Here is a 25,393-nt window from a genome sequence, read left to right on the forward strand (position 1 = left end):
TTTGTTAACAAGCCTTCAAGTTCCATCGTTAACCATACACATCAGGCTATATCAGCTACAAGGTTCCTGAGAGTACCATGTGCCTGTTAAAAAGCTCCATAATACCGTCTATCTCTTAATCAGCCACAAAGTCCGACATCGGAACGTTTTTTCGTTAAACAGCCTCAAATCAGCTATAAAGTACGAGCTAGCTATTTGGGTATGGCCCACGGGGTCAAATAAGTTTGACATATAATTAACAGAGATGACGACCAAGGAAATTTAGTGAACGCGTACACAGATGATATTACGATAATGATCAAAAGCTCTAAAAAATCTAACTCAAAATAGATATTCAAATAATTTTGGTAAAATTAAAATAAAGTGTTAACCGAAATTATTGACTAAAATACCCAATTCAAAAAGGAACGGATAACGGATGACCCATTGAGAGACGAGATGCCAAAACCAAATCCTTACCGGAACTGAAACCGGAAAAGTATCCACATTGGTCCAAGTACTGATTATGAACTCATCCCGGTCCTGGATCTGGTAATGAACCTATACCGGTCCTGGAACTGATGCTGAACTCATGTCGATTCTGAAATAGCTCCCGATTTTACAGAATTTCGAATCATATAATTGACTACTTGATCCACTGGTTGGAATGTTTCAAAAAGATAGGGGATGTGTGGAACGTTTCTATGGAGGTTTGCAGGCATATTGGAGAATATTTTAAACGCTCAGTAGACATTAGCGCTGTGAAAATTAAACTTAGATATTTTTTAAAGAACCTAGCGATAAATTATGAGATTGAGGTGATTATGCACATGTTTTAGGATCATTAGAAAGAGGTAGTAGATAATCTGTTGCAACATTAATTTGGACCAACTATTCACAACGTAATATTCTTAAGGGTATAGAAAGTTTTGGAAGAAATCGTTTGACAAAGGACTACCTTCAGTGATTCTTGGCTGGTTCTTAGAATCAGATATAACGTAGGCAATTAAAAAGGGAGGTAATTTGATTAAAAGCTAGGAATATTTAAATATGAATGTTAAAATATGAGTAAAAGTTTTGCTTCAGAGAAGAAACAGTACATTATAGAATGTAACATATAAGAATGTTTAAAGACATATAAAATTTTTTATAGAATGAGTGTGCACAACGACACCACAAACATGTGAATAATCACCCCAAACTCATAAATCAGCACGTAGTTCTTTAAAAAAATACGCGTAGTAACAGCGCAGGAATTTGAGCACAATTTGTATTTAGATACTGATGCTGCACTAAACCCAAACAAATAGAGGTCAATGGATATTGGATTTCTAAATTCTAAATTATACTTCTAAATTATGATTTGTTGGCTAAATGTTTTCCACAAGCTACAATTACTTAAAGTACATTACCTCCATGTTATGCTCCTTTTTTGCGCACACAAAATAAAAGGAAGTCAACATAAGATACAAAGTTGATACAAAATCAACAAAGTAATCGATTAACTTGCTGCAAAATGAGGGATGAATGTAACTAGTCGTCACTAGTAATTACCGTATTTCAGCGTGTAGGTCAAATGTGACCAAATAAGATCAGTCAGCCATTTCATCCGTGCATGGTGCAGGGATATCTACAAAGATAATGGTGGAAAATTCAATGAGAGTTGTCAGGGAACAAACAATAGTTTTGAAAACTATGGAAACAATTGATCTCACTGGTTCCTTAATTTGGCCATTCTAATTCATACAAAAGAAACCGCTTAAGCATGAGTTCAAAGCTTAAGCAAGTTCAGACTTGTTCATAAAATACCAAAATAATGCGAAGGTAAACTAATGGTTTTATATTCTCTTGTGAGAGAATCTTCTGACGAAAAAAATCGTCAGAAAGGTCGTTATATAAGCTAAAACACAGTTTATAAAATCAAATTGAATGTCCATTTCACCTACCACTAGATGCACGCGAATTAAAACAATCACAACTTAGGTATGCAAATTAAAGTGTGTGCTTGAAAAAACACGGTATAAGAGTTTTAAAAATTAAAAAAAAATAACGCCTTCACTAGGGAAATAAAAGGCGATTATTTGGTATCGATGACACTTGAGGATGCATATGGGTGGTTTAACTCATTTTACTCATTTTTAACGTTAAATTAAATTAACATTCTCTCCATTGTATACATCTTTATATGCTTGAAATAATTTAATTTAGTTTTTAATATAATCAACGGAAATGTAATTGCGTGAGAACATCTCTAAATGAGTTCCCTTCATGACTATTACAAATAAAAGCACCACGAGTTGGATCGCTCGCCTATGGCTATACTTTTGTTTTCTGCGTCTTTAAAGCTTTTTGCCTACTTTTAGGCGTACTTCAACGCTTGCTGTGGTCGATGATCAATGTGAGCTTTAAAGAATAGCTTTTTTCGCTGGAGGTTGCCAAAGCATTCACCAAAGGACCAAATTGAAGTCTGTTTTGAGATTGTTTTACTTTATTTACTTAAATTTTTTCTAAAGCGATTCATCCACTGTGCTACTGGATAGTTTCCCTATGCAAAAAGTATTGTTATAAATCTCTTGACGTAGTTTTGCTGCATTTGGAGTGATTTAAAATGGCGATGGGCTCTACCAATATGAATCAACTTGAAAAATAAATTGCAAATATCATATCAAATTTAGTTCGGTTACCAATTTTAAACCGATGCAGACAGTCGATGCCAACGTAAGTATGAAACAAATGGCAGTTTGTGTCACTTGATTTTTTTTCCCTTAATTTAAAAGAAAATGCAACTAAATGGCACCTTAATTCGTCGCTGCGTGTCAAACCGCTCATCAGCATGGCGCCACACACATGGCGCTGCGGGCAGGGGATTTGCACGAACAGCGTGCGAAACCGTGCGTGTGAAGCTGCCATTTTGATGAATTTCAAAATGAAAAAAATGTATAATTTTCGGCTCCATCTGCTACGATAGGTTTCGGCTGCATGTGCACACGCACAGCGACCAGCGAGGTACATAGTAAAAAACGAGAGAGAAAAAAACATACCCACACACACACACACAAACACCAACGCATGACCCGATCGGCTGCGACCTGTCAGATCGCCCGTTATGGGCATAGTAATTTAGTTTTCAATTTCTCCTCGATTAAACCGGTTTTTTCGTGCGAAGATTTGCAGGAGGAGCAGGAGGGAGGAGTAGGGAGACAGGGTCGTTTGTCTCAGAGTTGATGGATTGGTGCAAATGTAAGATTAAGTAGAAACGGAATAAAAGCATCAAACAACACAAGCAAAGCAAGGAGCAAAAGAGCCTAAAAGGTAAGATGCGCGCCATTGTACACTTATCGACATCGATCGAGCGACTTACACGATCGCGGCAAGCGACGAACCCGCCAAGGCTGCACTAGCGTGGCCCGCATCCTCCAAAATGCACCATAAAGACGGATTCAAGCCTTAAAAAAACTACTCTGTTAATGTTACAGGTTGATCGTAATGGAAAATCGTGTTCAATGGGGCTGAAATCGAAACCATTCGCACAGGGAGGAAGCGTTACGCGACAACGTTTCATTTTCGGGCCTGGCGATACCGTGACCCTTCAATACTTCGGCGTTAATGACAGATTCGTTTGACCCGGCCGGAGAAGAAACGGCTAATGGAAGGGTGTTCGAAGCGTCGATTTGTCTGCGGGTTGCTGCGAGAGCTGTTGGAGCAGCGTTAGAGCCGACGCCACCGAATGCCGTAATGCTGAAGCTAGATGTGTGAGTGTGTGCATTGTGCAACTCATAATGCCTATGCCGGCCACCCACTTACCTCCCGGCCCCGGGAGGCACCAACGCGAACGAAGGGCTTTTCTTTGCGTGATTGCAATTTAGCTTGCTGTATGCGCGCAGCGAATTCATTCTTCACTTTTACCGTGGGCGGGTACCCACGGTGTTGCCACTGAAAGTGAGCGTTCTCAAGCTTGTGCAACGCTTTCATTCGCCCCTCCACTAATGGCGGGAAATCAGGTTCAATCAGCAGAAGAAAAGGGGGTGGTAGGGGAAGGAGAAAACTAAAAGCCAATGAAAGTGAAGTTTTCACAGCGTGCCGCACAAACGTTTTCGTATTTGCATGGACACGGAACCTGCCGGCGAGTGTATACATTCGCGCACTAAGAGGGGCAGAATGAAGGGAAGGAAGCCTGTCAAACAGACCCCAGCAGCGAGGATCCTAAAATGGAGACTCTGCGTTTTGCCGATGGAGTGGTCCGTCTCGGCATTCTTTGCCGCTCCAAAAATGCGTTCGGAAATAGTGTTTTTTTTTTTTGCAAACTCTCTGCCGCTGCGAACCGAAACCGATAGTGCAAACACATGTCGAACCGGGGCATGTTTGCTGGGCCGTTCCGTTGGCTTGAGTGGCGCATGCGAGGTGCGCGCATTTCGATTACACGATCTCGCCGAGGCGCTCGCGTGCGCCGTCTTGCGCGTTACGTTCCCGTGCGCACCGTGGGTGAGATAACCAATCGAAATTGCACGTGTTTTTGTGCGGCCCGTGGCATAGCTTTCTCCTTTGCCGCTTCACGCCTTGCTCCCTCCCCCCGTAGGCACGCCGAACCCTTATCAGTTGGAGTTGCGGTGCAATGGTAGCGCGCGCTGATGCAAGTGCTTGCGACAAGCGAACTGTGTCGGGTCACCATCCCGACCGGTGTCAGGATCTGCTCAGTTGCGTTACAGCAGAGAGAGAGAGAGAGAGAGAGAGAGAGAGAGAGAGAGAGTGAGAGAAAGAGCATGTCAAGGAGGATCAGGTCGTTTGCACACAAAGGGCAAAGGACACGTCGCACAATGGTCTGCAGAGCCAAAAACCACCAGGGCGGCCTCATTTCAGTTGCTCCGGATATGTTTAATGCCACGCTGACAACTCATCAACAGGCACTTGGAACACGCCCAGCAATACAATTCGACCTGAGAGGAGCGGGGAGAGGGTTAAATGTCTTGGAAACTGATGGTACGATTACAGGTTTTTTTAATTCTTTGTATAGGATGCAAGGGCTGCCGTGGTTCTGTCCAAGTGAGCCAGCGGGCGTTTTATTGAGATTTCTTTTTTAAGACCAGCAAAGTCCCAGCCTGCTTCGGGACGTTCCGGAATGTCTGATCGGCTTCGGATGGTTCTGGAATAGTTCCAGCCAAAAATCTAAAACAGCAAAGAAGACTACAAAAACTGTACACAAAGCCGAGACGAAGACTCATTCATTGTTAGCGAGGCACCTCCAAAGCTAGAAGAAAGCACCCCAAAAATCAATAAAACTACAAACATGACCCCACCAGACCGGGGGCCGTTTGTTTGTGCCGTTGTTTTCTCCCCAGCCTGTAACGTCGTTCCCCTCTCGGTCGGCTGCTGTCTGTTGTCTACCCTTTAACAACACGCACAAGAAGTACAAAAACCTCCAAAGCGAACGATAGAGAGAGAGAGAGAGCGAGAAAGTGACGAAACTCGAGCGAAAGAAGGCGAAAGACAAAACCGGGCACACACACGAGGCACAGGCGAGCTATACGAGCGGATGAGAAGGAAGAAACACGCTGCTGCTGGTGCCTGTGTGGTGTGTGCGCGGCCGGCACACATTTGTGGGCGAATGGTTGAGCGTGGCGCATCGTGCGCATCCATCCTCCCGAAGCGGCGCGTACATTGCTCAATGAACCGGAAGGACAGCCAGCAGGGACAGGCTGCAGCCTTATTGTGCGGACATCTACCAAGCTGATAGCGGATCTCTCGGTGTGACTGTGAGACTGTGTGTACGTGTGTGTGTGTGTGTTTATGGTGCGATAGTGTTGTTGAGGTGGAGTATGAGAACAGACACCCTGAAGAAGCAGAGCACTTTCCTCGCGTTAGGAAGCGTATGAGCAGGAACGGGCATGGCAGCATGGAGCATAACCGTGTCGGTTTGGTGTGTTGCGCTGTGGTGTGGGCTTGCTGGTGTGCTATCTCCAGTGCGGGCGGCACCGATACCGTCGGCACCGGTGGAGGAGATTAACAGCTCGCTAGATCCAGTGCAGTGGAAGGTGAGTGGAAGTGTGAAGACGGGTGAAGTGATCATGCAACTATCAATCAAATTTCCCAAACCTGCTCCACCGTCAACTGGTCTAAACACATCTTCAACCGATCAGCAAGAAGTGTCCAGCGTTGGAGTTGGCTGCGAAGATAACGTTCTGTGGTAAAAACAGACCTGGAATTTCGTACTAGAAATTACGGAGACTTCTGCGTGTTCATCAGCTAAGCGACGAACCTAGAAGAAGTGTGGCCTACCCTTCAACTGTTTGTTTTTGAGTTTTCAATAATACTGCACGATGATGGGTGTGCATGATTTAATATCCTAACAGTTCGCCTTCCTGTGTGTGTGTGTGACGCAACGCATTCTTTCCACCTTCACTCGCAACCGCTCAGGATAAGCCGCTCTGGGCCGGCGGCAGGCCGCAATCGTTACGTACGCTTGCACGCATGACTAACGGCGAATTTCTGTTAAAAAAAACAGTGGCCAATTGAGGCAGCGTGGTGCGTTAAGGTGGTGAAAAAGTAAAAATTAATTCCTTCCCAAAACATACACACCGGGCGGACAAACGAAAGTGAGCTAGCGAAACGCAACCGAAAGGAGGAAAAAGGAGATGCGCGTACAACCGGACGCCCTCAAGACAAAACCATTCACTCAAGTCAAACCATGCCGCGTGCGATCACGGGTCGCTGGAGTTTGGTAACGGACATTCGTCATCGGAACGCGGTCCACGGTCGTTGCTATCAATCAAAAGAAAGAAGAAATCGGGGACCAGCCGAAAACAAAAACCAAGCACACCCTCATACACCACCGATGCGGGTATGCGGGATGGGGGAATGACAGGGTTAAGACACCACGACAGACGTCTCCACGCAGGAGAATAAGATAAATAATAAAAAAGTACAACCTGGTTGAATGGTTTGTCTTTTGCGTTTTTTTGGGAGGCCACGCATGTCACGGACACAAGCGAAAAAAGGGACAACCGGGGCTGGTGGATGAATGTATCGTTTGTTGCGTGTGCCGGCGTGTATGGGATGACCAACCGGTAGAGGGAAGCGCTTGCCGTGATAGCAGGGGACACGCAACCGAGCCATTATTATCAAACAAAATCTACATGTCGCAAAGAAACGTCCGGTACGACAATTGCGACGATTATCTTTGCACGGTAATGTCCAATTTTGGTGTTGTAGTTGGTGTCCAACACGCGGTGCGACACGGTGTGAGTGGATGGTTAAACAAAGCACACATTAACGTGTGCCTTAGGAAGCCCAGCAGCCGTGGGGCGAAGAATGCGTGGGCTTTCTCCGGGCAGCAAGGGTCAAAACTCGGAGTTTTTTTTTTGTTTTACTTACGCAAGCGTTATCACCTTCGCAGCTCTCCCGGATACTGAGCCACGCTAGCAAATCCAGCACCTGATGATGCTTTGCTTCTTCCCTAACCACAGGAAGCGGTCGGCGAGGAGGTGTACCGGGCGAAGCGCAAGTACCGACCGGAGGAGTGGGCCGCCGCTAACGCCGTCCTGGACCTGCTGGAGCAGCTAAGAAACGCCCGCAATCCGGCGTTCGCTCGCCGGATGCTGGCCACTACAACGACTACAACCACCACGACCACCACGACCACACCTGCGCCACCGGCGACAAGCGCCGGGCCGCAGATAAAGCCTCGGGCGGACAGAAGCTCGCGGCAGGAGGACGACGAGGTGCCGCAGTTCAACCCGGACGGGACGATCATGCTCCAGCTGCCGGGGAAGCTGTTTGGCAATGCGACCAACTTTGTGCTGGCGGCGGCCAAGCTGTTCGGCGACTTCATCACGGTAAGTGCACCAGACGGCTCGACTGGACCAGTGGCTGAATTCTTTCCCTTTTTTTGCTTTGCTCATGCTTCCGCAGAACACGGCTATACGGACCGCCCGGTTTATGCAGCTCTTTCAACCGATTGCGGGTCGCCATTTGTTCATTCAAATACCGACACCAAGCCCGTCGGGAGTGGACTGATCCAGAAGGATGTTGGCGCGCTTTCGGAGCTGTAACGGATGAGCCGGATCGGCGAGCGAGTGATTTACGCAAAAGAGTGCAAGAGGGCGATAAATTATTTAATTCTAGACTAATTACAACACAACCAGGATACACAGAGCCAGGCTTAATAAATTATTACTGCCGCTTTCACCGTTCACGTGGCGGCCCGGTTTTGGCTGTCCTCGGTTCGGTGGAGTGCGGCCCGTCGCGTTAAACATCCAGCTCCTTCGGGATGTCAATCATCAGATGGTATCCGAACAGGGGCTGAAAGAACCGCACCACCTGCGCAATACGCACCGAGGTACGCTGGTGGTGGTGAGTTGAGAAGAGAACAGAGAGAAAGAGAGAGAGAGTGGTCAGCGTGAGCTGCAGGTTCGTAAAGGCGAAAGGGCAACACGCTCCAACGCGGCTTACCGTTATTAAATCGGCGATAAAGTTACGCAAGCTCAGCGTTAGATTGGCGGTGGAGGAAAACAAATCACCCGGCAGATCCAACGACACCTGCTTGCGGTTGAAGGTGGGTATGTCATCGTACGGCACCTCGTTACCGGTCGCACCGATAGTGGTCGTCGCTGGGGCGTTCGTTGCAATGTCCTCCCTCTCCGTGGTGAGCGATTCCGTCGAACTTGCCAGCACACTGTTGCCCGCGGGATCCAGCCGGGATCCTGCACCGAGCGAGTTTAGCTCCGACGGCGCCACTAAGGATTTGCCGGACACGCACGCCTGCCACGCGGTGAGATACCACACCGCTAAGGCCGCGGACGCCAAGACACTGTACCTAGGCTGCATTTTCTTTCCCCACGAAGACCCACACGCCCCGGAGGATGCAAGTCGACTGTAGAATCTAGCGCTAGAACTCAGATCCGACGCACACAGCGTCCACGCAAGGGTGCAGTAATAAAGCGACACTGGTGCATAATTCTGAGCGGAGGAGAACGGGCATGCACGGTGTCGAGGTCGCCTGCTTTGAAGTGGACCAGAAGTAGTGGTCGAGCGTAATCGTTATGCGCATTCCAGCTCGGTTAGAGTTTTACGAGACTCTTTTTTTGTCGCTGTTCTTTATGCTATCTCTGTAATACAATTCTAGTAAAGGCTGATCAGCGTTACTTTCCAGCGGCTGGTTGGATGCTTTTTGCTTACAATGGCAATCGCTTTGGCATTGGTAAACGCAGCGCCGACTTGGTTTTAGGTGTTTTAAGACAAGACAAGCAAGGGAAGAACGATACAAATTACAGTCAGAATTCAATAGATGAACGCTTGTGCGTGGTCTGTCGAAAATGATCCATCGATTGGCCTATTTTTGGCTGAAGCATAGCTAAAGAATGTCATATACGGTGTGTGAGGAACTTTTTCCAAAAAGTGCTCCGAGGAATTGTTCAGGAAGCCTCAAAGTCGGAAGATAAATGCCCTACTTTAGGTGGCCGTCACTGTCGATCCGGATGTGTGAAAGCGTCGCGGCAACATTCATACAAAAAAACAACTGATACAAATAACCTTCTTTTGGGGGTAACGTGTCATGCTGGTCTATACAGGATTTGGCTTATTAAGTACCACGCAGTCGGCCAATCCTTGCTGAGGGCGACGGTTCATACGAGGCCTAAATCCAGGATGGGCATGTTGTTAAGTCGTTCGAATTTTCAGAATCTCAGGTGCTATTCATTTCTCGAATTATTAAAAAGAGCAGTATCAGGGCCCGGAATGGAGTCGGGATCTGTTCCAGGTCCAATGTACAATCTTAAGGAACAGTATGGGTTTCGGATAAATTTCAGTAACGGTAGGTATATGTTACAGTATTTGAATGGGATCAGGATTTGATCAGGTTTGGGATCAATTCCCGGATCGGTACGGCTTTGAGATCAGTGCCAGGACCAATATAGGGTCAAGATCAATTCCAGGCGCGGTATGGGATCGGGATCTATTCCACGACCGGTATGGTGTCAGGATCAATTCCAGGGCCAAAGCAGGTTTAAGAATTATTCAAACAACTTTCTGGGATTGGAATCAGTTCCAGCACCAGTATGAGTTCTGTAAAAGTCCAGAATTGAGATGGGTTCAGAATCAGTCCCAGGATCGGTATGATCTCAGTGAAAGTTCTGGTAGGTGATTGATGGATTGATGGAGCAGTTTCATTAAAGTATTTAAAGTTAAGATATATTCCAGGAAGTATGTAATCGGAGTCCATTTCCCGTAATGTGTCACAATATAATTGTCACCAAAGGTTTGATTTTAACATTAGTGATTGCCTTGAAATATCAACACAAGCTATATGTCAATCGAAAGTTAACGTTGTGTACTATAAGGTAATCTTGTTTTGTGGAAATGGATCCCGTGCATCTTAATGATCCGCGCCGGATACTGTCATCTTTGAGTGTGCTATGTGTTTCTTGAAAACCATTAAAACCGATTCTTAATAAAAATGAAATGTGCATTATAGGTTTTGTCAAAGTTCTAAGAATAATATGCAGTAAAACAGTGAAACTATCTTATACAACCCTGTAACCAGGCCAAATTAACGAGCTAAAGTAAAATGTTTGTAATGCAATTTCGGAGCACGGAGCACAATCTATTGAATAGTGACAAGTGTGAGACGTTAGAAGCGATATGATCACTGACCATGTAGTTAGGGTAGAAGACAGGGGCGAAGGACCAATTTTTCACACACTCACATCTAAGTGGGCTTTAAAGCTCCCCCCCCCCCCCCCCGGGGGTTGTTGATTTGCTTCTGTGACGAATCGCTCAATTTGGGATGGTATTGGACACGCACTTTTGAACGCACTTTAACGCCCGACTGCGGGCGATGCGCGTACTAAATTGAGTAGTGTGTGTATGTGTGATACTTATGACATTTAGTTTTTGCTTTTAAGGTAGTTAATTAGTTGCTAGAGAGAAGGAAAAAATCGAGCAGGCAGTGTTCATGGACGCCACTTTTTAATTTGTGCGTGAGAGAGTGCCTAAATCCTGCGTAAACGGCAGGAAAGGGGGAGGGCAGCAGTAAACAAGCAACTGCTCGTGTGCGTCCATCATTAGCGGTCGATTGATTGTGTCCTACGCACTGATGATTTGCTTCCGCTAATTAAATACATATTTTGGGACAGCTTAAAAAAAATGACATGAAAAGCAGGTCAAGGTAACTCCAAAAGCATCTGGGTTACAATCATGAAAGAAAATTGAGTGGCGCTTCAGGTGCAGGAGAGATCGCGGTCTCTCTCTCTCACTCTCGCTCTCTCACCTGCTCACGGTAGAGCACGACTTCGTGACAAGGCCCGATCAACAATCATTCTGCAGGATGCTTGGTCCCTGAATGGAACCTCCCATCAACGTAGATACCCAATATTCGACAGGTCTCGCGTCACCTGGTCCAGCCATCGAATTCGGTGTACTCGCCTGCGCCTTATGCCAAACTGGGCATCGCTGTCCAACACCTTCTTGGTGGGGCATGAGGCATCCTTATGACATCCCCCAGTCATCATATCCTGCTAGCCTTCGCCACCGTCAGGATGTTCGCCGTGCTCAAACGTACCGCCAAAGATGGTCCCGAGGATGCGTCGCTCAAACACGCTCAGAGCGTTTTCATCCTCCGCTCGGATGGCCCAGGACTCGTGTGCATAGAGGACCACAAGGCGAATCAATGAGCGATATATGTCACATTTCGTGCGGGCTCGAAGTCTACTGGATCTCAGCAGTCAAGCCTATAGTATGCTCGATTCCCCTGCACAATGCGTTTCCGGATTTAGTTTCTGATGTCGTTGTCCGAAGTAACGACCGTCCCAAGATTGCAAATAGTGCATATCTGCTTTCTGGAGTGCACACACGATTTCGATTTGACTCCAGCAAAATTGGAACCACTAGTTCTGCCTGGAGTTGGAGTCGTCCTGAGTCGCTCGGAGTCGTTCAGAGTCGGCTAGAGTTGTCCGAAGTCGTCCGACGTCGCCCGGAGTCCTTCGAAGTTGAAGTTGTCGGAAGTCGATCGGAGACGCCAGGAGTTCATCGGAGTCAGAGTCGTCCGTAGTCGGATGGAGTCGACAGGAATCGGATTCATTCGGAGTCGTCTATAGTCGATCAGAGTCAACTGGAGTCATCCGGTTAAGTGAGCTTTCCGTGTGCATTTCGTACACAGACCTTTGTTTGGAAGACCGACACGGGACGACTTCGGACGACCACGACATCAACCGATTCCGGACAACTCCGGGTGACTCTAGACAATTCAGAAACGGATAATTCTGTGTGGACCTACCTTCCGGAGTTCGTTACGAAACTATCGGAGTTGGTTCGAAATCAACTCCAGATGTTTACCAACATTACCCGTCACTAATCTGGCGCTCTTGTTACTTCTGGAGGATCTTCCGAAGAGTAAAAATTTTATTGGTCATGGATTTACCTCCTAAAAACCCAAACGAAATTTATAACAAGGGGAGCTAGTCTGCAGAACAGGATCAGGAACAGGATCTAGTAGGTGGCATTGAGATGATACAAAACCTTGAGCATTCCAGCCTGTTGCCCTTTTTGTTGACTAGGTGAATGACACCCAGCCTTCACTTTTCCAGTAGTTCCTCCTGCTTCCAGATGTTCACGATCAGCTGATGCATTTCGACGGTTAGTCTTCTCGGCTCCATCTAGAAGAGCTCGGCCGCCAGGTGTCCTGCAAAGTAGCACTTTCACCTTTCGATCACCTCCCACTCGTCTGTCAGGAGATTTCCTTCCACATCCCAGCAAATTGCAGTTTTAGGAGCAAACCTGCTCCGTACCTTCTTTAATCTCCTGTAAAACAAGCGGGTGTCCCCCGACTGATGAGACTTGAGCCGGTGAGACTTGAATCTCATGATATAGTCGTCAACTCGTACGACTTAACAACATGCCCGTCATGGGTTCAAGCCCCAAATAGACCGTGCCGCCATACGTAGGACTGACTATCCTTCTATGGGGTTATCAAAAAGTCACTGAATGCCAAGCCGACAAGTAGTAGCAGTACAGGCAGGCCTTTACCAACAACGGTTGTTGAGCCAAAGAAGAAGAAGAAGTCCCCCGACTGGGATAGCTGCTCCAGCAGCTGTTCAGCTTCGTCTGTAGCTCCCCACGTTCTGACAGGGTTCATGCCGTGGCATGCGGGCGCGAGCTGCATTCTTCTCGGATAGTGCTCTTATGCACTCATCTTAGAAACATTCCTGTTCGAGTAGAGTTTTTGCGAGATCGAGGTGTAAAAGCTTTTCAAACATTGTACCGCGGATTGCATACTTTTAGGCGGAAAAGATCTACACGTGGAAAGAAACGGGGGAAATGGGGTTTCTTTCTTGCTAGCCATTCAACTCTACCGCCTGATTGCTAGTGTGAAGCCTTTATTGCCCGCATTACTGCTTAACACTTTCCGCCGCGTGCTCATAAACCATATCCATTACCTAACTAAACTTTTGCTATACAAAAAAAAAGGTAGCTAGATTTCTGTTACAATAATCTTCACCGTGTGTGTTTTTGTTTCGTTGTCGTGAATGAAAACAGGCCATAATCGTACTCGTCTGGTCGTAATAAATAACTGAGTGAGTGTAATAGGAAACTGTAAAACCCGTGGCCGCCTAGCTTCAGATGTCGTTCGTGTCGGTTGCGCTGGACAGCAGGTCGAGCACGAGGGCGGTATCGGGCGTGGTGGTGCGAGCGGCCCGGGTCGTTGTGGTCGTACGCGGCGTCGTCGTGGTCGTCGTCGTCGTCGGGATCTCGATCGTGAGGTGCTTGCCGAACAGGGGCTGGAACACCCAGAAAAATTCGCCCGCGCGGCGTGCCGTGCTCTGGTGAAGAGGGTAGCGCAAAAATTGCGCAAATTAGTTGCTTGGTGTGTGGTTTTTTTTTTAGCTCATAATCTTGAATGTAAATCCGCCTTCCCTACCATGATGAGATCGCCGATGCGCCCCGATATGTTCGTCACCAGGGTAAACGAGCTGCCGAACAGCTCATCCGGCACCTGGAGGGACACCTTCTGCCGATCGAAGTCGGGCGTATCGTCCGTCGTTACCGAGACCGGCGCCTTGGTCGGGTGGATGGCGTCTTTGACCGCCTGGGCTGACTGCTTGCTAGCCTGCGCGGGACCAGAACAGAAACGAGACAAATTAATCGTCTAGATCGCAGACGGAGCGCAGAGTACGCGAGTTATAATGGAATTTCCCTGTACCAGCAACAAACATACGACATGCGACATGGTGGTGTGAGTGTTAGTGTTACTGTACGCCGATAATGTTTATTTGTTTGCAGAACGCTGGCACACATTGTTGCTTCGTTACGTTTGCTCTCCCCTCGGTCGTAGAATTTCAACCCAATACTGCCAAATAATTACACTAATTACAAACTTCATGCGCCTTCTCCGGTTCCATACCTCAACAAACAAACCCAGATTACCGCTTCGGCACGGATGAAAGGGAAACGAAGAGCAACAACCACAAGTCAGTGAATCAACACACAGGGTACAGGGTAGATTTGTGAATAAGATTTGCATTTTATTAATCCATTATTTACACATAGAAGAAAATGAGACATACTAGAGCCCGTACGTATGGTTACTTACGATGTTGTTTTTTTTTTTTTTGTAAAATGGTGACTGACTGAGCTGGAGTTCTTCTGCACTGTGCCTCGAAGATTCGTTGGTAGTTCTATTTTTCGCTAGCGTACTAGTTGCACGTGTTTTGTGTTTAGCTATTGCTTGCTCCTTCTTGCTTCATTCTCTTGCATCTTACTTTTGTTTTTTTTTGTTCATTTTCGTTTGCTTGCCTAGAAACCCTACCACAACCAATCGTTTTAAATAGAGAGTAAGAAATACAAGCGCTCTTTCACCCATTGTGCCCCACAAGCGACGAACCTTACGTTGGGAACGAGCATTTAGTGTGTTTGGACGCTACTGCCCTACGAATCAAAAGCCGCATTTAATCTACCTACAGCAGCACTCTCTTCGTCGGCAGTAGAAGGGAAGGAACTGTTTTGAAGGAACCGATTACAACAAAAAAACGAAAAATACAACAACTGCACAATTGCGATTTCCAGTGCTTACGCCAGTGATTGGCTCAAATGACACTTTTCGTTGCGCCAGTAAAAAGACGCCTTACCATCTTAAGCTCAAACAAACGGGATGAAAAATGATTCCTGCATGTATATATTGCGCATGTGTGTATGTGTGTGTGTGGCTTGATGAGCTGCAAAAGCTTGCTTTGCAAATGTAAATATTATGGGCTTATCTTAAAAAAAAAACTTTAATTATTTTCCGGACACATCACTGTTATGCTATACTTATGCACAGCACTGGATCTGGGCTTTACCTATGGGAGGATGATGCGCATGTTCCTAACCTCAAACTACAATTAATTCCCTTGTTACTGTTGATGTTTTAAGCTCTTTTTCTCTCTTCCTGTATCTCAGTAGCAAAGTCAGTAGAATTTGAATAACTTTGAATAATAACCAGGCTATAAAAACTAATAACCACGAATAACTAATGTCAACAAGTGGATAGAACGAAGACAGTGAAAGCTGTTGTGTTAGTGGCGAAAGAACAGAGTAGTAAAAGAGAGAGAGAATTCATAGACAGTGTTAAAGAAAGTCGATAGAAAGACGACAGATGTGAGTAGAAGTGTGAAGAATGCTGAAATATGTTTTTAAATCCCTTTTCTGATCCCTCTTAGATTTTTTTTATCTCCTCTTCTTGACTCCTTTTGCTAAGCTTCATGCCGGCTTTGCTAACAAACAAAACAAAACAACAACAGCCGTTCCTGTTGCATTTGGCGATCAAATTAAATAAAAGCATCAATTCCGATATCCTAACGTACGTTACGTTCAACGTATGTGTATATGTGTGTGTATATGTGTGTTTGTGAATGAATGAGCAATCAAGGGGATGAATGAATGTGTGTCTGCGAATATCTGAACAGCATGTGTTCGCAAGAGCCGCGGTTGCCCCGTTTGAAATAATTGCGTGTTTTAATCGGGACGCCCAGCCCGTTATCGCGTCGCGTCGTGGCCACCGTAGCGGTCACGCAACACGACAGGGCCTGGCCGGGACACTTCCTCACAGACCGGTGGAGCTCCTGGGCGCAGCGGCGGGCCGCCTACTCGTCATCGTCGTGATCGCCTAGCGAAACCGTGTTGGAGCCACCGTGCTGCGAGCCGGACGAACCGGACAGGATCGGCCCGGACAGCTTCAGCAGCGACGAGACGATGTTGCCGAGCTGGGGCGCACCGCCACCACCGCCGTTGCCGTGATGGTCGTCGTCGCCGCCGTGGCCGCCGGACGAGCCGCCCAGGAAGCTGCCGCTGAGCGAACCGATCTTGGAGGTGATGAACTGCACCTTCGGCGTGATGACGGACGAGATCAGCGACTGGAAGTCGGGCACCGGCTTCGGCGGCTCGATGTGGTGCTGCTTGTTCTTCTCAATGTTCGCGTGGTCCAGCTTGTCAATGAAGCGCGTCTTCGCGTCGATGAACGAGTTGATTTTCTACTCGATTTTTGGTTTCGTTTTTTTTTGTTTTGTTTTTCGGGTTTTGGGTTTGGTTGGAGGCGTTGCACGCATTTTGATTGACGGGGTGGCGCATTCCGGCAGAGCAGGTGGAGAGGTGAAGGTAAGATACAGGGTGGACGGGAGATATGTTATTAGTGGTAGCAAACGGGTAGAAAGAGAGAGAGAGAGGATGCAACATCAAACCTTGTCACCAGTTTAAAATGTACACCAGGAACGAGACAGACACGGTATCGTGAAGTTTCGTCGTTTAAACAAGGAATAGGAAGAAAGAAGGAATAAAACCGACTAGTTTGACTATAAAGAGATTCAATTTTAATCCGGCCAACTGGAATTTCGCACGAAACGAAGGGCCCTCAGAGGAAGGAACTCCTGGGTGAACTTCATCGGCCAACGAATCTGAGATACAGTGTCTGCCCAGTACCTTTGGAGATGCTTCTGTACACCAAGCCATGGAAAGTACTAAGATGTACATTTCCAAGTGCATAGGAAAATGGGAAAGGGTAAAAAGGAGTCTGGAACCCCTCAAGGTTGACGGAGGGGTTAAGGAGCGAAGAGTGTAATGGTCGTTTTCAGTATCAGTATCCAGCAACAGTCCAAGTCTGTTTGGTTACAGCTTTCCAGCGTCCAAAAACTTTTTGTCTTGCAATGGAACCTTACATAATGGCGCCTACATAGGGACGTGTTTCTTTTTTGTTTACAGTTTAAAATCTCGTTGAACTTGAAAATTGAAAGCGCTCGATTTCTCAAAACAACCACACCGACCGTGCGTATCTAATCTTTGAGTAACGTTGACACACAAAAAACTAAAAAAAAATTAGCTCTCAAATGCGGTTACTAAACTGGGGTCAACTACTTTCATCCTGCCCGTCCTACGGCCAGCTGCAACCTATCCGGGCCAAATGGGGAGCTCAACTTAACGACCTTAACCGAAAAATCACGCGCAGCTTACTGACCGACTGAGACAGTTTCCGAGCGTGGCCGCACGACCCAGCCATGGGCGGTTTCTACTGTGCTGTTGGGAATAAAGACTGAAGGGGGAGGAGGAACGGGTAAGCCTTAGTCGGTTGGTGACCAAATGAAATGAGCAGCAACACGAAAACGCCAACCTCCATCGATTAGCGAAGCGCGCTTGCTGCCTGAAGCCTGACACTTCAATGACTCAATGTTTGCTGTGGGTTGCGTTTATCTATAGGTGAGCTTGTATTGTACTGTTTTCTTTTTTTTTTTGTGTGAAAATTTGAATCTTTGCTGCTCCACTTTGCCTTCATTAATCCATGAATGATTCATTAATCAATCAGGGGGTTCGTCGCTTGCCGTCTTTCGATGCGTGTCGCGAGTGTACGAAGCCCAACAGTTACGCTAACGCTAGCGAAGGTCGTCCCCGGTGTATACGATGCATACGTACAGTGTGGCGAAATAGAAAGTGAAACGTACAGCGCGTTTACCAAGAAATAGAGCGTTCTAACTGTTGCATTAATAATAAAAAAAAAAACACACAAACCACTCATTAAATCAACCCTCTTTTTGTTGAGCAGCAAAAAACAAGGGGAAAAGGAGTGAGATAAACAGATAGGCTGATACAGAAGGATGGGGAAGGGAGAGGGGCGTGCTACAAAATCTCGTCAAACTGGAATGTAGACCAGGCACATGTAAGGGTTTTCCTGCATCTGCCCAATGTTCAAACCATTTGGCGTCGTCGCTCGCCACCACCATTGCATTCTGGTTAGCGATACTGACCGCTTGAAGGCCAGCTGGTGTCTTTTCTTGTCTAGCGTCGGTTGCGTACCAGTTTTGTAACTACTAGGAATTAAAGTAGAGGCTCGCTTTGCCAGGAAGCAAAGCTCAGCGCCCGTAATCGGATGTAGCGCTTGGTCGGGGAGGAGGGAGCCTTAACAGTACCAGAGCGGTTGTTTGTTGCAGTCGATGGAATGTAGACAGTATAAGGGGCATACGTGTTACAATTGTGTAGCGTACAGCATCTCCGTGTTGTTAGGGATATGAATTAAAGACACCAACCACCATTACAAACCAGTGCCTGCACTACCCACAGCGCTACAAACTAATGATTAGTAACAAACACAAAAAAACTGAGCGGGAAAGAAGGAACCAGGAGTCGTGAAGCTACTAAAGAGAATGGTATTTCAACTAATGCGTGTACTCACTCCAAACACGAATCCTAGGATGGCGTTCTTGGTCTCGTACTTCGGGTCGGGAACTTTGCGCTTGTCACGGTCAAGGTCGTCGCCGATGGCTACCGCATCCTGTATGGAAGAGGCCGGGAGAAAGCGAAGAGAAACGAAAAAGAAAGGAAGAAACAAACATTGCGTATAAGGCGAGAGGACGAGCCGAGCAGTAAAGGAGTGTTTGCGAAGCGCCACAACACACAGGAAGGAGCGCGCGAAGAGTGTAGAAACGACAATGATGAAAATGAGTGCACACCTGAGTGCATGCGCTCTCTCTCTCTCTCACGAGCTCACGACGAATGATGCGGCATACTAAGCTATAAGCTAAGTGGTACAGTATTAGTGAACTACCCGTACGCAACACCTGTGCGTCAATAGCGTCCAACAAGCGAGAGGAGAAATGCGTAAAAACAACACACACACACAATAAAAAACAGCAAGCGAGAAACGGCACCAAATGGAATAGTGCACAAGTATTCGGGAAGCGCGTGAAAGTGCAAAGTATGCAGTAACACTCGGCACAAGCACGGCCCACGTAACGCAATCCCTTTCAGCGCGAGCGCGTGAGTGAAGAGTGAGAGTGAAGCGCACCCAATTAGGTCAGCTTGGCACCGCTTGTCCGACACAAAAATAAACATCACACTGAAAAAAAAAACAGCTCAAGGAGAAAGCACGTGCAAAAGTGTAACGAAGATGGCGTCGAACAAAACGAAGGAAGAGAGAGAGAGAGCGAGAGCGAACGAGCTTGCGCGTGTACGTGAGTGTGCGAAGCATGAGGAAGTGTGATCGAGGATGGCCCGCGGTAGACGAAGAAGATCCACACGCACGCCGATTCCGTTACGGCATCGCTCGGATTTGGGGCACCCGTTACTCGGGCCGTTACGTCAGGCCCGGTGGTTGTATACGCTGACCGCAGCGCGCTCGATTTCACACCGAAAGCGAAAGGGAGGAGCGAACAGTCTGGATGCGCATCGGTGTCGGGGGCTTTTATTTTTGCCCAACGGCAAACCTGTTTCGAGCACCCTCGTGCCGATGCTTGGGTGTGTGTGTGTGTGTGTGTGCGACTGCCTAATGAGATAATTGGAGGTGTTTTGTTGTCATCGGCTGGCGAGATCTATAAACGCGTGATAAACGATCTGCAAGCGTGTTGCTTCTTCACCATTCGTTTGGCCATTTTTGATAAGTGGAAGAACAGTCTGCGTATGACGCAACAATGTTTTTTTTTTTTGGTAGGCCTTTTTAACCCCCCTTTCTTCCTTTCGCAAATTCAAAGCGCATTTTGGTAGGCTCCAGAAAATGGCTAAATCATTCACCAACAATGATGTCACCCTTCTAGCGGATGCTGTTTTTTTGAGCGTGGTTTTTTTTCCACTCCCTTCCAGGACCGAAGTACACGTGCGGCCAAGTGTGCGACGATGTGTTGGACGGTAACTGGCCGACAGAGCCGCTCCAACTTGTGTGCTTTTGTGCCGGCTTGCGTCCGCTTACGTCGGATCCTTTTACATCACTTCTGGTACGGAGCACGGTATTGCACGGAGGTAAACCACTCGCACTCTTGTACTACACACGCGCAAAAAGGGGGAAAGGAAATTTATGGCGGGTTTTTTTTATATGGCTACAGGGTACACTTAGCAAGCTGTGCTTTTCTTTTCCGCTCCAATCCAAACGGAAGAGTTGCCCAGGTTGTCTGAGGAGTGCTGCTGACCACGAGCGACATGAAGCAATCCGGCAGCGCGGCCACGCTGATATAAGGTGCCGGGTCGTGCTTGTGACCATGGCGCCCGAAAGCGACCCAGTGATCCAGAAGAAAAGCCTAGCGTCGCTTAGCAGATCGCTTATCGGGTTCGTCGCTTGCAACGCAGAAGCTACCGAAGACGCTCCAAGTTACGCAAAACGCACTGCGATCGAGTTCATTGGCCGACCTGAATCCATTCCCCCCCCCCCCCTTCGTTCCATGTGTGACCTTCAACTAACGCAGGAAGCATACTTTCCCCTACACACAGACACGCGCGTGCGTTCGGGATGCTCTGGCGTGTTTTCGTGGAACAGGTGTGTTTTCGTCATCGTCTGTCACTGCAGCTGCTGCTCTTGTAACAGATCTGAGCAATGTCTTGCTCACCACGAGCCGGATAGCGCACACGAAAAGTGGTCCGCAAAAAAAAAGGGGAGAGACAGAGAGCAGACGCCCAACTTTAAGATAAAACGTCGTGCTCGCTTCACATTATGCAATGGGCGCGCTGACGCGTGCAACGTGGTGGCGTGCAGTTTTTTTTTTTTGTGGGCCTATGGGTTACGGTTTCATTTCACTTTCACGTGCTTCTTTTCAGGGTTAACATACTGGTTCTGTGTGGTTGTGGGGGTTTTTTTTTTGGTTTGTCCTCCATTTTTGGAGGATGCTGATTAATGAGGAACGCGACGCAACCTCAAAATCAACTCCGCGCGCCATGGAAGCTGTGTGTGTGTTGAGCCGATACGCTACACCGAAATGAACCGCGAACTGGCAAATCGGTCACGAAAACGGTGCATACGGTCCCGTTTCGGTTCTGCTACTTTCACAGCCTCCAACTGGGCAAACGACGCCTTTGCGCTGCACTCCGTTGGCGGTTCGAGCCAGCAGTGGGCTGTGAGTGAGCCAGTGTTTGTGTGTGTGTGGAAGGTGTCGTATGATCGATGCAACAGTTTTGCAAATCCAAAACCTGTTCGAAACGGCCAATGAAGCAATGGGGGGGAGGGAGGGGAGGTAATGAGAAAGAAAGACACACTCCGTTCGGTGGCAGGGAAAAGGCGACGACCGCAAGGAGCATTATTACAGCAACATTCTAATGAATGCATGTGTCGATTTTATGTTTTTTTTGCCTTCTATTCGTTTGCCTTCGAAACACACCCACACATACGGCGTTTTGTAGTGACCTCATGTGTGTGTGTGTTTTTGTGTTCGGATAGCGAAATAATCGCTTTTTTCCATTCACAGCTCCCCACACGGCGTTGCGTTGCATTTGGGTGTGCAAGGTTTTCTGTTTTTTTTTTTTTTTTTGCTTGCTTGCTTGCTTGCTCGTTGCCTTCGCCGCTTGCCACAGTGCATTGAGTGGTACACACCCAAAGAACTCGATCCGCCCGTGAAGCGGGAAAGCAAAAGGAGCTGGCTTTGCGAAGTGGAAGCGCCAAAGCGAAGGAAAAGGCGCAAACGCAATGCAAACTTACAAATGCGCTGGGGAAGGGAGGCCGCGACCGTGTTCTAGCCGTGCTGGAGCGCATGGTGCACGGGCGAACCGAGCAAAAAGGATGGTTGCGGGTGTGTATGGGGTTGGTTTATGCAAAAAAAAGAAAAGAAAAAAATGCTGAAATCAATATGTGCCAAACGGGTGGGCCGATTGGGCAGCAATGCAGTTGCACCGATTGCTTCACCCGCAAGTACACCAAGCGTACCACAGCAAGGGGGTACAGGACTCGCCAACTCGTTTTTCTGCGTACTGCAAAAACAAGGACTGTTCCGTTGCCGAAAGCTCTCCAATTTGCTCAATTTTAATTCCAATTTGCCTTTTTTTAATAACGAAATTCAAAGTCTGACCCAGCCGCAGCCGATCAATGCGGAATCCGTTTCTACCCATACCAATACGGCGCCAAAGACGTAAGTCACGCAGGCGCTGCCGCCTATGACCGCCGAGTCGCCCTCAAAACCCATGCTTTGGGGCCGCCACAGCTGATGGCATAAAAAGGAACCGGTTTGAAAGAGGCGGGGAGATCTAAAACGGACCTGCAGCAGCAGCCATTGAGCCAAGCGAAGGGAGCCAGACCTAACCCCCTCTCGCACACTCGAGCCAGCCTGGAAGGCGATTAGGCAACTGCGCTCTGCCTGAACAGTGCAAGAACTTCGCGCTCCCAAACAGTTGGAGTTGGACGGTTGGGATAGGTTAGGGAGGACACTTCGCAGCTCCAACCCAGACAGTCCAATGATAGAGCAGAACGGCCTCCCCCGCACCCCAAACAGCTGACATTGAGCAATGGCCCTCCCGGTTGAGGTTAGGCGCCGTGGGAAAACCTCCACAGCAGAGCGCCGAGGATGCGCCGCACTGTGCCGTGTGGTCACGCATAAACAATGAGCCAATCGAGCGGTGGGGAAGGTCAAATGCGAGAAGATGATGCAGTGTACGGCAACTTATGGCACCTTCAGCACACGTACAGACGCACTTAAACACGCGCACAGACACACTTTGCTTACTGACCAAATTGCACCACAACGTTTACGATGGATTTCCTATTTTTTATGTTGCCTAAACCGAATCCCACCAAGGGATGAGCAACGTTCTTGTGTGTATGTGTGTATTGTGAAATGTGTTGTGTGTGTATCTGTATCACCATGCCATGTGGGCCAGAACGGACAAGGAACTGTGGCACTAACCTGGGACGCTAGCGGGTTGACGGCGGATTCGGCGTCTGCGATGACTTCCACCTCGTCGCCGCGCTTGACGCGCACGTTCGGGGCGGCGAGCGCCACACCGGCGCACAGGGCGAGGGTGAGGATCGTCACCGCGCTGCTCCAGCTGTGAAACGGCTTCATCGCGATCAGCTGCTGTTGGTGGCTGCTGTACGGCTGGATTGATTGCTGATCTCTGTTCCGGAGGCTTTCTGTACAGGTTGTTGTTTTTGTTGGGTTTTGTTTTTTGTGGTGGGCATTCCGGAACAAATTCCGCCGCAGAGGCACATGCAAGTAGAGGACAATAAGCGGAAATGTTGAAGGAAAAAAAAATGATTAGATTGGGATATTCTAGTCGGGTTGTGGTGAAGCTGCGAAAAGTTGAGCACATAAAATCCACACAGCAAAAATGCCAAACAAACAAACTAATGCCACTTGGACGCGTTTACCCTGGGGGCTCGTGGTGGCGATGGTTGCGTCGATCGGGCGGTGTACTATGGCAGCCGTGTCTGCGACGCTACACTGCGCAGATGCAAGTGACTCTAACAGCTCCAAACACTCAAATGATCACGGTTCGATCGGGTGGCTGGCGTTTTGCTCTGCGCGTGCTCGGGCGCCCCCCAAGAAGCCCACGCCAGCCACGTGATGGACGGAATCGGGCGCCAAACACACGCTCTCTTTCACTGTCTCGCTCTCTCTCTCTTTCTCTCCCTCCCCCTCTTTTTATCTCTCTCTGTCCCGCTCGCTCACTATCACCGAGGTGTATTTCGCGACGCCCGAAGTCTCCTTTCCGAAAGACCTTCACCGGTAGCCCCACACACACGCACCGCCGCCACAACTAGCCCAACGGGGTCCAACAAACACCTGGAGAAGGGAGTGGGGGCAGCCCAACCACCCAAAACCTCTGATTCTCATGTGTGTATGACAACAGCAACAACCACAAAAAACACCGATGAAGAAAATACTAAAACCCGAAGCCGAAGCCTACCTCCCCGATTAGTGAGCAAGGGCTTGATTACGGGCTCGCACACCCCACCCGGTGGGGTGTTGGAGGGATTTGCTGTCTTCACCTGCACACGCAGCGCGGGCGCTTTTCCACTCGTGAAAAACTAGCGCTCCCTTCCATCCAATCTAATGCAGCAACACGCCCGACGCCCGATCTTGCCGAGTCGAATGCCGATGTCCGGACGAGTTTGTGCATTTCACCACGGCCAAACTCACCACGGCGGCCCATTGGAGAGTGGGGAGACCTTGGCGGGGAGACCTTGCGCTCCGGTGTGTGTGTGTGTGTGTGTGCTTTGATCGGGAACGGGAATCAGTTGATTTTATCTCCGAATGTGGCGCGTACATGATTCGGCCTCACTGTGCCACTGCGGCCGTACGACCTATTTCGCCCCAAAACTTACCCTTGCGTGCGGGATTGGAAGGGGCGCCGGCGGGGAAACAGCAGCTGCCACTATCGGGATCGCAGGACACGAACGTAAACAAACAGCAACAGCAACCAAAAAAAAAAAAGGTCAGAACTCGTTCTTGCCGCTGTTAGATCGAACTAATTGGCACGCCTTGCACGCTTGGTCGCCGGTCGAGCTGTGTGTTAGTCGCTGGCGCCGCACGGTGGTAAATGATTGCCTTACTAAAGTGGACGCCCGTATTTCTACTCTTTCGAAGCCGGTCTTTCCGTTGCGTTAGGAGCGCACGGGTAGCAAAACACACACCCGCAGACACACACACACACCGTCGTGGCTTATTGCAGAACGTCGCACGTCCTTCCCAACAAACGCACACACTCTGGCTGCTGCTCCCGCCATCTCGGTTGCATCTTGTTTCGCATTCGCACAATGAAAGGGTGCATTCGAAGGGCTTGTGGTGCAGAAAGAAAGGGAGAGAGAGAGCGAGAAAAGGGGGGAGGGGGTAGTGTGTGATAGATCAATCTCCAAAAAAAACAACTTCCAAGCTCTAGATGGCAAATACAAGGCGCCAACAATACTGATCGATTTGGATGATGCGCGCGCGAACGAGAAAGATACAAAGAGGGATAGAGAGAGGATGTTGTAGAGTGTGTGAGAGAGAGCAATAGAGAAGGAAAAAGGGGTAGTTTGAGCTTACGTGTGGGGGAGAGAAGAAAGATGACGGTACAAGAACCACGCTGTGAAGTCTTTTGAAAAGAAGGAGACTCGATCGGTGGCGATCCGATCAACATGCGAAAAAGGAACGAGAAGAAAAAGCTCATCAAGATGTCAAATGAGCGGTTCAATCTACTCCACTGTGTCCCGCGTTGTACAACAGAAGCGTTCAGCTTG

General features: G+C 48.1%; 3 protein-coding genes across 6 annotated transcripts; 1 reads left to right on the forward strand and 2 right to left on the reverse strand.

Annotated features, from left to right (window-relative positions):
• Nucleotides 1-5,532: 5,532 nt before the first annotated feature.
• On the forward strand, nucleotides 5,533-8,232 carry LOC121592474. The gene is made up of 3 exons (XM_041913948.1): nucleotides 5,533-6,008; nucleotides 7,440-7,808; nucleotides 7,885-8,232. The coding sequence occupies exons 1-3, from the start codon at nucleotides 5,862-5,864 to the stop codon at nucleotides 7,987-7,989; spliced, it is 621 nt and encodes a 206-aa protein (XP_041769882.1). The 5' UTR covers nucleotides 5,533-5,861; the 3' UTR covers nucleotides 7,990-8,232.
• On the reverse strand, nucleotides 8,219-8,827 carry LOC121592481. The gene is made up of 2 exons (XM_041913962.1): nucleotides 8,425-8,827; nucleotides 8,219-8,316 (listed from the first exon to the last, which is right to left on the reverse strand). The coding sequence occupies exons 1-2, from the start codon at nucleotides 8,797-8,799 to the stop codon at nucleotides 8,221-8,223; spliced, it is 471 nt and encodes a 156-aa protein (XP_041769896.1). The 5' UTR covers nucleotides 8,800-8,827; the 3' UTR covers nucleotides 8,219-8,220.
• Nucleotides 8,828-13,333: 4,506 nt separating this feature from the next.
• On the reverse strand, nucleotides 13,334-24,699 carry LOC121597948. Of its 4 annotated transcripts, none has more exons than XM_041924304.1 (5): nucleotides 24,500-24,699; nucleotides 23,079-23,305; nucleotides 18,659-18,757; nucleotides 13,886-14,074; nucleotides 13,334-13,787 (listed from the first exon to the last, which is right to left on the reverse strand). In XM_041924304.1, the coding sequence occupies exons 2-5, from the start codon at nucleotides 23,235-23,237 to the stop codon at nucleotides 13,584-13,586; spliced, it is 651 nt and encodes a 216-aa protein (XP_041780238.1). In that variant the 5' UTR covers nucleotides 23,238-23,305; nucleotides 24,500-24,699; the 3' UTR covers nucleotides 13,334-13,583. The 4 variants fall into 4 exon arrangements, with proteins under 4 accessions (XP_041780238.1, XP_041780227.1, XP_041780254.1 ...); XM_041924293.1 differs by lacking the exon at nucleotides 24,500-24,699 and adding an exon at nucleotides 23,543-23,670; XM_041924320.1 differs by lacking the exons at nucleotides 18,659-18,757; nucleotides 24,500-24,699 and adding an exon at nucleotides 23,543-23,670.
• Between the last annotated feature and the right edge of the window lie 694 nt (nucleotides 24,700-25,393).

The sequence above is a fragment of the Anopheles merus genome, chromosome X, assembly GCF_017562075.2.
Source record: "Anopheles merus strain MAF chromosome X, AmerM5.1, whole genome shotgun sequence".
Classification (NCBI taxonomy): domain Eukaryota; kingdom Metazoa; phylum Arthropoda; class Insecta; order Diptera; family Culicidae; genus Anopheles; species Anopheles merus.